This window comes from Nannospalax galili, unplaced genomic scaffold, assembly GCF_000622305.1.
Source record: "Nannospalax galili isolate Female #2095 unplaced genomic scaffold, S.galili_v1.0 scaffold111, whole genome shotgun sequence".
Classification (NCBI taxonomy): Eukaryota; Metazoa; Chordata; class Mammalia; order Rodentia; family Spalacidae; genus Nannospalax; species Nannospalax galili.
In genome coordinates this window covers 957,139-971,168 of record NW_008330487.1, presented here as the reverse complement: position 1 = coordinate 971,168, position 14,030 = coordinate 957,139, and the positions used below count along the sequence as shown (strand labels likewise).

The 14,030-nt window shown below is 44.3% G+C and overlaps 1 protein-coding gene across 2 annotated transcripts in view; it reads left to right on the top strand.

The window, feature by feature from the left end:
- The window catches only part of Zcchc17 (zinc finger CCHC-type containing 17), a 53,250-nt gene that overhangs the window by 34,147 nt on the left and 5,073 nt on the right, over positions 1-14,030 (top strand). For both annotated transcript variants that reach the window (XM_008848251.3, XM_008848256.3), the window contains exons 6-7: positions 5,814-5,914; positions 9,617-9,765. In XM_008848251.3, coding sequence (XP_008846473.1) covers positions 5,814-5,914; positions 9,617-9,765 — 250 coding nt within the window. The remainder of the gene's footprint in view (positions 1-5,813; positions 5,915-9,616; positions 9,766-14,030) is intronic.

The window sequence follows — 14,030 nt, the reverse complement described above, 5'->3', positions numbered from 1 at the left end:
GATACTTGAATCTAGGACCTAATGTTAAAGCATTTGCCCTATTTATCACAAAATGGTTCTTGCTATTGGGTGTTTTTGTTTAGTCTCTAAACATTGACGAGTTACAGGTCTGCTTATTTTATTATTATTATTATTATTATTATTATTATTATTATTTATTTTGGTCTTTTTGAGACAGGGTCTCCCGGTGGCCCCAGCTGGCCTGGAACTCTATGCTGGGATTCAAGGCATGTGCCCCCATGCCCAGCTGTATTAGTCAGGGTTCTCAAAAGAAACAGAACCGGTAGAATGAATATATATGTATAGAGATTTATCAGCTTAGCTCACAGGATAGAGTCTGAGTAGTCTAACAATGGCTGCACCACACTGTTGCTTAGTCCACAAGGCTGGATGTCCCAATCAGTAGTCCCAATCTGGCACTGAAGGTCTGACAAATTCCAAAAGATCAGCTAGTCTTCAGTCTACAGAAGCAAGATGAACTCACCAGCGAGAGAGAAGACAAGCAGCAAGAAGCCTGGTGTTCCCCTCTGCCTTGGTCTTTTATACCAGCTGCCATCAGAAGGTAATGCCCACATTTAGGGTGTGTCTTCCGGCTTTAGATGATCCAATCAAGAAGATCTCTTTCATTTCAGTTAATCTCAGATCCAATCAAGTTGACACCCAGGATTAGCCATCACACCAGCTATAGGTCTGCTTATTGACAAAACACTTTTCAGTTACAATAGAAATCTTTTGTAACTGGCTCAGAAATGTTAAAGTCTGGTACTTGCTGGTTACATTGTAATAAAATTGCTTTTCCCCCAAAGAGTCCTATGTCCTAGAGATTCTTTAAAAAGCTCTGAAATTTGCCAAAGCCACCCTTACAATGGTAAACTATAAAACAAGTAAAAGAGATAATTCTTGTTCTCAGAAAAAGGGTAAGGAAGGGGAAAGGCCTTCTGTTTACAGGTTGTAAGTGTCTCTGTGTATAGACTGTCTAGTAATAACCAAGTGGCAGAGCGTGTGCTAACCTGGGTCCGCAGGTGCAGCCAGGAAAGCAGCATGGGTGCTGGAATGATCAGACTTCAGGTTTAGACCTCAGAGTCCTAGTTCTGCTCCAGACTAAAATAACCTTGAACAGATTCTTAGTCTCTAAACCTCAGCCTTTTCACTGTAAATGGAAGTAAGGATACATACATATCTCAGAAATGACAGAGTGAGGGCCCATGAGATGGCTCACCTGATAAGGGCAGTTGCAATCAAGCCTGATGATCCTAGTTAAATACCTGAGACCTACATGGTGGAAGGAGAGAACCAGGTCCTACAGATTGTTCTCTGACCTCGGCACACACATACAACGGTATGCATCCCCCCCCCATAAATAAATTATTTTAAAAATGATGGAATAGTTTAGGTAAACCTTAGTAGTGAACACTTAATATAGATAATTGCTTGTAGTTATTATATTATTAATTTTTGAGACAGGTTCAATCTCCCCATAGCCCCAGCTGGCTTGGAACTTGCTTTGTAGACCAGGCTGGCCTCCATCTCACTCAGATCCATCTGCTTCCCAAGTGCTGGGATTAAGGGTGTGTGCCACCTGGCATAGTTACTTTTTTTTTTTTTTTTTTTTTTTTTTTTTTTTTTTGTCTTTTTGAGACAGGGTCTCCCTGTAGCCCCAGCTGTCCTGGAACTCACTATGTAGACCAGGCTGGCCTTGAACTCACAGAGATCTGCCTGCCTCTGCCTCCCGAGTGTTGAGATTAAAGGTGTGCGCCACCACGCCCAGCAATAGTTACTATTTTTATTTATTTATTTATTTTTGGTCTTTTTGAGACAGTCTCCCTGTAGCCCCAGCTGTCCTGGAACTTGCTATGTAGACCAGGCTGGCTTCAAACTCACAAAGATCCACTTGCCTTTGCCTCCCAAGTGCTGGGACTAAAGGCATGTGCCACCACACCTGGCTACTATTTTTATTTTTAAATAGTATGACCATGAACTCGGGCTAGGCTTTATCTTTCTTGACTCCCACAGTGCTTGGTGTCTAGCATTCTTGCAGTGCATTCATTTACTCATTTATTAAAAAATACAGCATGAGAGTTTACAAGAAAGGGTTTTAGGAAGTAACTTAATGAGGAAGAGTTCATTTCAGGCTATGGTGCTCAAAGAAAAGGTGACATTTGAGCTAGGTCTTGAGTGGATAGTGTTTTTTCACAAAGCAGGAAAAGGAATGTTGTTTCAGGCGGATGAAATGATTCTAGGAAAGGCATGAGGCAGGAAAGCAATGGTACATCAGGGAGTCCTGTGAGTGTAAGAGGCTCTCAATCAAATTGGCCTTGCTAGGTCCCCATCCTCTAGTTTTCCTTGTTGAACTTGGCATCATCATGTGCTCTCCAGCTACTCACAGGTTATCCACCTCTCATTTTCCATCAGGGTCCTATATTGCATTCAGTGTCATTTAATAAGTGACTATGTGGAAAGGGCTTAGATAGAATAGTGCTTAGAAGAGTGCTTATGACTCACCATGAGACCATTTATATGGTTTAGCCATCTCCCTCTGCTGCTAGTCTGTAAGCTCCTGGAGAATAAGAAATGAAAATTCATCTGATTGTATGCTGGGTGGATTGGCTGAGAAGATTTAGAGGCATGGAGGCCAGTGGCAGTCATTACTCTTAAGTGACCTAAGATGAAGCTAAATTACCACAATGGTCTGAGGACAGAAGAGAGACCTGAACGTTAAGAGTTAGATCTGATGGTACAGCCCTATAACCCTAGTTACTAAGGAGGCTGAGGTAGGTCAAGGCCTGCCTGGGCTACAGAGGGGGAGTTCAAGGCCAGTTTGGGCAACTTAGTGGAACTATCTCAAAAGAAAAAGTAAAAAGAAAGATGAGAATGAAGCTTGTGGTGTAGTGCTTGCCTAGCATGGTTGAATCCCTAGGTTCAATCCTCAGTATTTTGAAAAGTAAAAATAAATAAATGAAATTTAGTACCTGATTTCTCAGTCATACTAGTTGCATTTCAAGTACTTAGCAATCACATATTAGGGCAGTACTAAGACATTCATAGTATGTTTCTACCATTACATCGTTTCGGGCAACACTGCACAGTACTCCTAGAAGTCTTGCCGTAAGGTGCACAGTGAGGAAAGCATAAGTAAATGAAAGAAAGTAAAGTGATCAGAGGATACAGTGCTGTGGAAGCTAATTTTATTTATTTATTTATTTATTTATTTATTTATTTATGTGTATGAGTGTTTTGTCTGCTTGTATGTAAGTGCACCTAGAAGGCCAGAAGAGGGCGTCAGATCCCCTGGAAGTGGAATTATTCATGATTTTTATCTGCCATGTGGGTGCTGGGAACTGAACCTAGGTCCTCTGGGAGAGCAGTCAGTACTTTTAACTACTGATCCTTTCTCTCCAGCCCCCTCTGGAAGCTAAAAGAATAATTAATTAATTCTGCCTTTTTGTAGCAGAGAGCATTCCATAGAAAATGCGGTATTTGTCAGGGCTATACAGTCATCCTTGTCTCAAAACAAAACATGGCATTTGAGCTGTACTTTGTCAAGAAGTTCAGAGTTACGGAGCAGAAAACGGAGTACCTTTGTCCTCTGCATTTCCTCTCTTGAACCCACATGTTTCATGAAGCTTTTGTCTAAAATATGTGAAATCTTTTGTTCTACTTTTTTTTTTTTAAGACTCTAAGGCATGCACATGGTGCACTTACATGTAGGCAAAACACTCATATTCATAAAATGATAATAAATCAGAAAAAAAAATTCTTTTTTTGGTCTTTTTGAGACAGGGTCTCTGGTAGACACAGCTGGCCTGGATTCACTATGGAGACCAGGCTGGCTTTGAACTCAGAGATCCACCTGCCTCTGCCTCCTGAGTGCTGGAATTAAAGGCATGCGCCACCACACCCAGTAGAAAATTTTTTTTAAAAGGCTGGAGAGCTGGCTCAGGGGTTGAGAGCACTGACTGCTCTTGCTGAGTACCTGGGTTTGGTTCGTAGCACCCACATGACTGCTAACAATTGTTGTAACTTCATTTCCAAGGGATCTGACATCCTCCATGGGCATTGCATAACACAGGTACACTTACATATATGCAGGCAGAACACTCATACATGTAAAATACAAATAAATCAGAAAAAAATTAAAGATTTTAAAATTATATATATTTGTGTATGTGTGTGTGTGTGCATGCATGTGCCACAACATGTATGTTGAGGTCAGAGAACAACTTGCAGGACTTGGGTTTTTTTCTTTTTTATAGTGTGAGTCTTGGGGATCCAACTCAGGCTTAGCAGCAAGTGTCTTTACTCTCTGAGTCATCTTTCTGGTCCTTGTTATGATTAATTATTTTTAATTGTGTATATGTAGGTTTGTGTATGTGCATGCTTTTCTAGAGGACTTAAGTTTGATTCCAAGCATCGGGAGGTTCACAACTGCCTGTAATTCCAGCACCAAGGAATCCCATGCCCTCTTCTGGCCTCTGCAGGCACTTACACACACACACACGTGCACACATGCACATACATAAATTTAAAAAAAAAATTCATAGAAGCACTGTTCATAATAGAAATTACACTGGGACTGGAGAGATGGCTCAGTGGTTAAGAACACTGACTGCTCTTGCAGAGAATCCAGGATTGATTCCCAGCACCCACATGGCAGCAGAGTGAAACCTCCCTTTAACAGCAGCAGCAGCAAAAGAATACTATACACCAATGAGAATAATGGTTCATAACTATGGATAATAGTGTGGATAACTTTCAGAAACAACAGAAGCCATACACAGAAATATCTGGGGTGTGTATCTCTGTAGGTACAGATTTTTTTTGGTACAGGAGATTGAAGACAAGACCTCTTACATGCTAGGCTCATGTTCTAACACTGAGCTAACATCGCAAGTTCTTTTCTACTTTATTTTGAGACAAATTCTTGCTGAATTGTTCAGGCTGGCCTCTAACTTGTGAAAATGCTCAGCCACCCCAGGGCTGGGATTACATTTGTATAGTAACACCATTGCCAGCTACTGTACATAAAAATAAGGACAGTGATTGTGTACTGTTACAAGTAAGAAGAGTGATTACTGTTGGGACAGGCATAATGACTGTCGTGAGCATGTGACAGTGATTTGAAGAGAGGCTGGTTATATAGGGAGGTTCAGACTGTCAATCAAATGTAGTTTTCATATGTTTATTATGTACAGAAACTTGTGCTCATTCCAAATGTGTGGGAATGTGAACAAAGATTAATTATAGCCAAGGGGCTCCAGGAAGAAGACTTGATAGAAAGATAAGAGCCTTGAAATGCTTGGTGCAGTGCATTGGTGAGGTGAGAGCAGAGAGGAAACAGAGCATTTCACAGTGGGCTCTGCCTGAGCTAAAGCACTGAACCACCTGGAAAAGGTGAAACAGACTCATTTGGCCAGAGCATAAAGATGAGGCTGGAAAGTAGGTTAGAGACAAACCATGAAAGGCCTTCAACATCAAGGTGTAAGCAATTTGGACTTGGTAGAAAGCCTGTGAAGGTCTTTTAAATCCATGAGTGATCTAGTAAGGGTTGTAGGGTATTTAGCTTAGTGAGTAATTGTATTTTCGTACATATATTAGTGAGATGAGACCTAGTCTTATTCATAGCTGTTAATTCAAAGTCTCATTCTAAATGAGTTTAAAAAAAAAGAAAAAGGGCGAGAGCTGTTCTATTGTCATGTTCTGCCCAACACTTCTCTTTTCCTTGAAAAAACAAAAACCCAACCAATAGCATCACCTGTACTATCTCTGGCCACATCTCTGAAAAGGGTCAGCAGTCAGTATCTTTTTTACTACAGGCAAGAAGAGAGGAGGAGGCGGTCCTTCCAGGATTACACTGGGCAGAAGATCAGCCTTGAGGCTGTCCTGAATACTACGTGCAAGAAGTGTGGTTGCAAAGGTGAGGAGGGCCTGCCATCTCTGTATCTCCCTCCCTGTAATCCCCTGCCGTCTCTGTAAGGCCTTCTCCCTATGAACCCTCGGCCATCTCTGTATCCTCCTTGTGAACCCTCTGCCATCTCTGTATCCTTCTCCCTGTGAACCCTCGGCCATCTCTGTATCCCTCTCCCTGTGAACCCTCTGCCATCTCTGTATCCTCCTTGTGAACCCTCTGCCATCTCCGTATCCCTCTCCCTGTGAACCCTCTGCAATCTCTGTATCCTTCTCCCTGTGAACCCTCAGCCATCTCCATATCCCTCTCCCTGTACACCCTCTGCCATCTCTGTATCCCTCTCCCTGCGAACCCGCCGCCATCTCTGTATCCCTCTCCCTGCGAACCCGCCGCCATCTCTGTATCCCTCTCCCTGCGAACCCGCCGCCATCTCTGTATCCCTCTCCCTGCGAACCCGCCGCCATCTCTGTATCCCTCTCCCTGCGAACCCGCCGCCATCTCTGTATCCCTCTCCCTGCGAACCCGCCGCCATCTCTGTATCCCTCTCCCTGCGAACCCGCCGCCATCTCTGTATCCCTCTCCCTGCGAACCCGCCGCCATCTCTGTATCCCTCTCCCTGCGAACCCGCCGCCATCTCTGTATCCCTCTCCCTGCGAACCCGCCGCCATCTCTGTATCCCTCTCCCTGCGAACCCGCCGCCATCTCTGTATCCCTCTCCCTGCGAACCCGCCGCCATCTCTGTATCCCTCTCCCTGCGAACCCGCCGCCATCTCTGTATCCCTCTCCCTGCGAACCCGCCGCCATCTCTGTATCCCTCTCCCTGCGAACCCGCCGCCATCTCTGTATCCCTCTCCCTGCGAACCCGCCGCCATCTCTGTATCCCTCTCCCTGCGAACCCGCCGCCATCTCTGTATCCCTCTCCCTGCGAACCCGCCGCCATCTCTGTATCCCTCTCCCTGCGAACCCGCCGCCATCTCTGTATCCCTCTCCCTGCGAACCCGCCGCCATCTCTGTATCCCTCTCCCTGCGAACCCGCCGCCATCTCTGTATCCCTCTCCCTGCGAACCCGCCGCCATCTCTGTATCCCTCTCCCTGCGAACCCGCCGCCATCTCTGTATCCCTCTCCCTGCGAACCCGCCGCCATCTCTGTATCCCTCTCCCTGCGAACCCGCCGCCATCTCTGTATCCCTCTCCCTGCGAACCCGCCGCCATCTCTGTATCCCTCTCCCTGCGAACCCGCCGCCATCTCTGTATCCCTCTCCCTGCGAACCCGCCGCCATCTCTGTATCCCTCTCCCTGTGAACCCGCCGCCATCTCTGTATCCCTCTCCCTGTGAACCCTCTGCCATCTCTGTATCCCTCTCCTTGTGAACCCTCTGCCATCTCCATATCCCTCTCCCTGTAAACCCTCTGCCATCTCTGTATCCCTCTCCCTGTGAACCCTCTGCCATCTCTGTATCCCTCTCCCTGTAAACCCTCTGCCATCTCTGTATCCTCCTTGTGAACCCTCGGCCATCTCTGTATCCTTCTCCCTGTGAACCCTCTGCCATCTCTGTATCCTCCCTGTGAACCCTCTGCCATCTCTGTATCCCTCTCCCTGTGAACCCTGTACTGGATAAAAGAGACAGTGCAGTGTTGGTTTAGCTCACTTTGGTTTTTAGCTGACTGGTGGCTATACTTATTCATGGTGTTCTACCATACTTCCATTAGAGTTGATGTGGTTTCTGCTTACTTTTCTGAATTCTGCCCCAGGAGTGCCTATCACTATCCACCCCCTGTACCTCCACTTTCCTCTCTGCAGCTGATGAATGCTGTGATTGGACAAGGTCCTGAGTGTTATGCCAGGAGAGTTAGGAGTGTTAAATTATGATTATCACTCTAAATTTTACCTCCAAGGACAATTACTGTTCTGTAGAAATTAAATGACTTGGATATATATTCCTAAGGATCCAAATTAAACCCTTTTCCCTCATCATTATCTCTAACTTCAGAGTTCAGAATACAATGTCCTTGTAGTAGTAAAAGATAGAGGATAGTTACTTCCTTTTAGCTCTGTTTCCTCAGGTTTCTTCTAGTCTTACTCAAATATTAAAAAGTTCTTTCAGCCTGATTTCCCTTATGGGAGCTATAATGAGGGAGATTGGCAGCTTCTCATTTTCAGGGTGACCTCAATTTGTCACTCTTCTCCCTAACCTTCCATCCATCTTGCTCTGTTCATTTTTCTGCAGTGACTGGTAGCAGACTTTTGCTATGACTGAATTTGTGGAATTTAAAAAAATAAATATTTCATTATTTTTATTTTATGTGTATGAGTGTATTGCCTGCATGTATGTGAGTGCACCCATGTCATGCAATGCCTCGAAGGTCAGAAGAAGGTGTCAGATTCCCCTGGAACTAGAGTTTAGGACAGTTTGTAGCCACCATGTGGGTGTTAGGAATTTAATCCAGGTCCTCTGCAAGAGTAGTCAGTGCTCTTAACCGCTGAGCCATCTCTCCAGCCCCAAATTTTTGGAATTCTTAAACCCGTTTCTTACTAATGTAGAGAGAGAATGGAAAGGGAAAAGTGAGAGAAGGAATGCCTGCTTGGAAAACTGCCCCAGCATTCTGGGTGCCTGAAAACCCTGTGCTGTGTCCCCTCCCAGGCTCCACCCAGTTTCTGAACTCATTGTACAAAGTAGCTTATACATGCATGGGCTTTTGGTTATCTCACACAGTTCTTTCCTGCCCTAGAAACTTAGAACAAGCTGCATAAGGTACAGAATCTGTTAAAAAGCACCCCCCAACCCCCAACACTGTAGGCTCAGGGTGGAGTCTATTTCTTTTCTTTCTTTTTTTTTTTCTTAAGACAGGGTCTCTCTGTAGCCCCAGCTGGCCTGGAACTCACTATGTAGACCAGGCTGGCCTTAAACTCACAAAGATCTGCCAGCCTCTGCCTCCTGAGTGCTGGAATTAAAGGCATGAGCCACTATGCCTGGCTGGAGTCTCTATTTCAACTTGTATCTACCAGGTGCTCCATAAGACAGAAAAGAATAACAAGAAGTGGAATTGCTCCAGTCAGCAAAGGTCAGGCTGAAGGTAGTTGGCTTCAGTGTAGCCAAAAGAACATGGGGCAGAGAGACATCAAACCTGAAACAGGCGTTAATATTGCTGCTGTGTGACCTTGAGCTGTTAACTCTAGGCCTTGGTATCCTCACAAATACAGGATGTTGGATTTCATGATCTCTAAGGCCCTTGTCAGACCTAACATCTGAATGTTCAGTGCCCCTAGGTGATGGTGCCTGTTTCTGTGTGTTAGCTTAGATGTGAGTGCCCACTTCCTGCCCCCTATCTTCCTTTAGGGTTTGGCCAGCAACTCAGTTCCCTCTGTTCAGTGTCCTGCTCTCTGGAGCAGCCTCTCATTGTCAGGAATAAGTTCCAAAATAGATCTTTAAAAATTAATAAGCCCCATTGCTAATAGATAGCAGCACAAGCCTGTGTGCTTGGATCTCCTACTTTTCTAAAACAGCACCAGCATCTCCTGCAGCTCCAAGACCAGCTGCTCGCCTCGCTCTGGTTGAGTGAGCAATGCCACCTTGAGGTGGCAAAAACTCTGCTTGGAATAAACTCAGTAATAGCTTCCGAACAAGTGGGCCCTGTCAGGAGCCTCTGGGGAACATCACCTTTGGAGGGAAGAGGCTACTTCCTCTCTACCTTTTCTGCTGCTTTTCTGCAGGCCACTTTGCAAAAGACTGTTTCATGCAGCCAGGTGGAACCAAGTATTCTCTGATACCTGATGAGGAAGAGGAGAAAGAAGAGGTTGGCAAGGCAGAAGAATTTGAGAAGCCTGATCCCACAAGAAATTCTTCTAGGAAAAGAAAGAAGGTGAGAGCTGTCTTGCTTTTATTTATCACGTAAATAATAGGAATTTTAAAATAAAAATGCTTTTGTAGACATTTAGAAATAGTGAAAAATGAAGAAAACCAGGATCTCTTATAACCTTTCCAGAGAGACTCTTACTAGTATTTTTGGCATATTCTGATCTTTTTCCCAGGTAACAATAGAAATAGATGTATGTACACACACACACACACACACACACACACACACACACACATATGATTGTGGTCATTGTAGTTACAGTTTATGACTATGATTATTTATTTGTTTTTAAGACAGGATCTCTTATGGCGCAGGCTGATGTCAAGGCCATACTGCACAGTCAAGGATGACCTTAAATGCCTGATTCTCTTGCCTCCACCTCCCAATTGTGCCACCACACCTGGCTGTAATTATTAATTTATTTTACTATTACTGGATTTTTTTTATAACTTCCAACTTAAAATTTTAGTCCATATGTAGCCCCAGCTGGCCTTGAACTCAGAGACCCACCCGCCTCTGCCTCCTGGGTGCTGGGATTAAAGGCATGTGCCACCACGCCTGGCTAGTTTTCATTTCTGTAGCTGTATAGGAAATGTGAATCTTCTTTATTCTTCCTTTTCAAAATTGACTAGTCAGGTTCTCTTGGAAATTCTGTATGAATTTTAGGATCTTTCTTTTTTCTTGTGTATGTTGGGGGCAGTGCACATGCCATGTGTGGAGGTCAGAGGACAACCTGTAGGAGTCGGTTTTCTCTTTCTACCCTGTGAATTGCGGGGACCAAACTCAGAACACCTTTACCTACTGAAATATCTTACCAGTCAGTCCTAGGATGGATTTTTCTAATTTTGTCATTGGTATTTTGATAGGGATGGCAGTGAATCTGAGGTTTACGTGGGAAAGTATATCTTTTTTTTAAAAAAAAATATTTTTTTAAAAAAAACGTTTTATTTTTTTATTTTATGTGTATGAGTGTATTGCCTGCATGTATGTGAGTACGCCCATGTAGTGCAAGGCCATGGAGGTCAGAAGAGGGCTTCGGATTCTCCAGGAACTGGAGTTAAGGACGGTTTGTAGCCGCCATGTGGGTGTTCTCTGCAAGAGCAGTCAGTGCCCTTAACCGCTGAGCCATCTCTCCAGCCCCAAATATCTTAACTATATACATATTTTAATTATTTATTTTTATGTGTATGAGTGTTTTGCCTGCACATATATAAGTACAGTGCCCATGGAGGCCAGAAGAGGGCATCAGATTCCCCTGGAACTGCAGTTACAGATGGTTGTTAGCTGCCATGTGGGTGCTGAGAACTGAATTTAGGTCCTCTGTAAGAGCAATTAGTGCTATTAACCGCTGAGCTGTCTCTCCAGCCCCCATCTTAATTATATTAAGGTTTCCTCTCTCACTCCCCATTTCCTCCCTCTCCCACTTCCTTCTACCCATCTTCCTTATGCTAAACACATTCTAGACTAGAGCTATACCTCCTTGTGTGTTTCTTTCAGCAGCATTTTGTATCTCTTTCACCTCCTTAAGTTTATTCCTCAGCATTATATTCTTTTTGATGCTATTGTAAATTGAAGTCTTTTCATTCCCCCTTCCCCCCCTTACCCTGCCTATGTTTCTTGAGACAGGGTCTTCCTGTGTAATGCAGGGTGGCCTGGAGCTCACAGTCCATCTGGCTCTGGTTCCAAGATGTAGAATTACAAGCCTCTACCACTAAACTCAACTGGAGTTGTTTTCTTATTTTCTAAGTGCTCATTTTTAAGTGAATATACACATACTTGATTTTTTCCTTCTTGGTTTTTTTTTTTGTGTGTGTGTGTGTGTGTGTATGTGTGTGTGTATGTGTGTGTGTGTTTTAGACAGGGTCTCCCTGTAGTAGAGGCTGGCCTGGAACTCACTACATAGATAGACCAGGCTGCTCTTGAACTCACAGAGATCTGCCTGCCTCTGCCTCCCGAGTGCTGGGACTGCAGATGTGCACACATGCTTGATTTTGGCATATTGGTTATATACTACAACTTTGCTAGATCCCTTTCTTTCTTTTCCTTTTCTTTCTCTCTCTTTCACTCTTTCTTTCTTTCTCTTTCTTTTTCTTTTTTTTGAGACAGGGTCTCCCTGGAAACCCCAGTTGGCCTGGAACTTGGTATATAGACCAGGCTGACCTTGATCTCACCGAGATCTGGCTGTCTCTTCCTCCCAAGTGCTGGGATTAAAAGCATGAGCCACAAGGCCCGGTTTGTTTTATTTTTAATTATGTGTATGTGTATAGGTATGTGTGTGGGTATGTGCATGTAAGTACAGATGCCCATGGAGGCCAGAAGAGGGTTTAGGATCCCCTGGAGCTGGAGTTAAAGGCAGTTATGAGCCACCAGGTATGGGTTCTGGGAACTGAACTTGGGTCCTCTGGAAGAGCAGCATGTGCTCTTAATCACGGAGCCATCTCTCCAGGTCCATCCAGAGCTAATATTTTAAAAAATATTTTTTCACCCGGCATGGTGGCGCACACCTTTAGTCCCAGCACTGGGGAGGCAGAGGCAGGCAGATCTGTGTGAGTTCAAGTCCAGCCTGATCTACATAGTGAGTTCCAGGCCAGCTGGGGCTACAGGGAAACCCTGCCTCAAAAAGACCAAAAAAAATTTTTTTTTCATTATTTTTATTTTATGTGTATGAGTGTATTGGCTGCATGTATGTGAGTGCACCTGTGTCATACAATGCCTCAGAGATCAGAAGAGTGCTTTGGATTCCCCTGGAACTGGAGTTAAGAATGGTTCGTAGCCACCATGTGGGTGCTGGGAATTGAACCCTGGTCCTTTGCAAGAGCAGTCAGTGCTCTTACACACTGAGCCATCTCTCCAGCCCCCAGAGCTAAATTTTAAACTGTGATTATATATGTTCCAAGAATTATTCTCTCTCTTAACCTTTTCTGGGAGGAGGACGGTGATTTGTATAGAATATAATTTCTGTAGGTGTTTGGTTGAGGTCTTTTAGCATTGCTGATAATAGCTAGTGCAAGCTGTTGAATCCATCTGTTTCTTCCCAAGTCTGTTTCATGTCTCACTTCTGGGTTCTGGTAGAAGACAGTATTTAATGCAGAGCCTGTAAGACAGAAGATGCTAGGCAAAGTTGAAGAACTAGGAAATGTCAGGGGGGTTAAGAAAAGATGTCACATATTTTCAGAAATACCTGGCATATTACAGGCATCCTCTGACTTTGGATAGACAGACCAAATAATTTTTCCTTGGTTTCCTTCACTCTGAGATCTGCCTCAGTTTCTAGAGTAGTAGGTATTTACTCCTGCTGCTGCTGCTGCTGGGGAATAATAAGACATCAAGGCTGGAGCCTCCTACCTCTTTTCACCAAATGTCAGCATGTTGAATTCATGTCCGTATCTGAAAAGATAGGATGTGTTGGTTTAGCTTTGTATTTAGTACAATGGCAGTTTTTGTCCTAGTATCTGAAAATTGTAAGTCATTTTAATTGGGTATAGTTAGAACAAGAGAAAACTGTTGTGAATGGAAATGGGTTATAAAGTGATAAAATAGGAATGGGATTTTATATGGTGAATCATAGTGAGACCCTGTCAAAAAAGAAAAAAAAAAAAAAAAAGAGAAAAAGCTAAGCCAAAAGAACCTGACAGTGAAAATAATATAAGGAATGCAGAAAGAAAGCCAACTGTGTAGAATGCTTTAATGGGAAGCAGTGTTATGGTTCTCCTTTTTTTCCCTTACCCAGGTGGGGACAGGCTGTCTGTGCTTATTTACTTTCCCAGACCCTGCCCTTCCCAATGGACAGCCTGGTCAAGCTCTCAAGCCCACAATATCCTGGATTTCCATAGTCTCTGTGCTGGATAGCTTTAGTGTCAACTTGACACACCTGGGTTGAGGGAGCCTCAATTGGGGAATTGTCTCTATTGGACTGGCCTGTGGCCATGTCTGAGGGGCATCTTCTTGATGAGTGATGTGGAAGGGCCCAGCCCACTGTGGGTGGTACCACCCCTGGGCAGGTGGGCTTGTGTTGCATAAGAAAGCAGGCTGAGGGCCAGGCGTGGTGGCGCATGCCTTTAATCCTGGCACTCGGGAGGCAGAGGCAGGCAGATCTCTGTGAGTTCAAGGCCAGCCTGGTCTACATAGTGAATTCCAGGACAGCTGGGGCTACAGGGAGACCCTATCTCAAAAAGACCAAAAAAAAAAAAAAAAAAAAAAGGCAGGCGGAGCAGGGGCCAGGGGAGCAAGCCAGTAAGCAGCGTTCCTCCATGGCCTGTGCTCCAGCT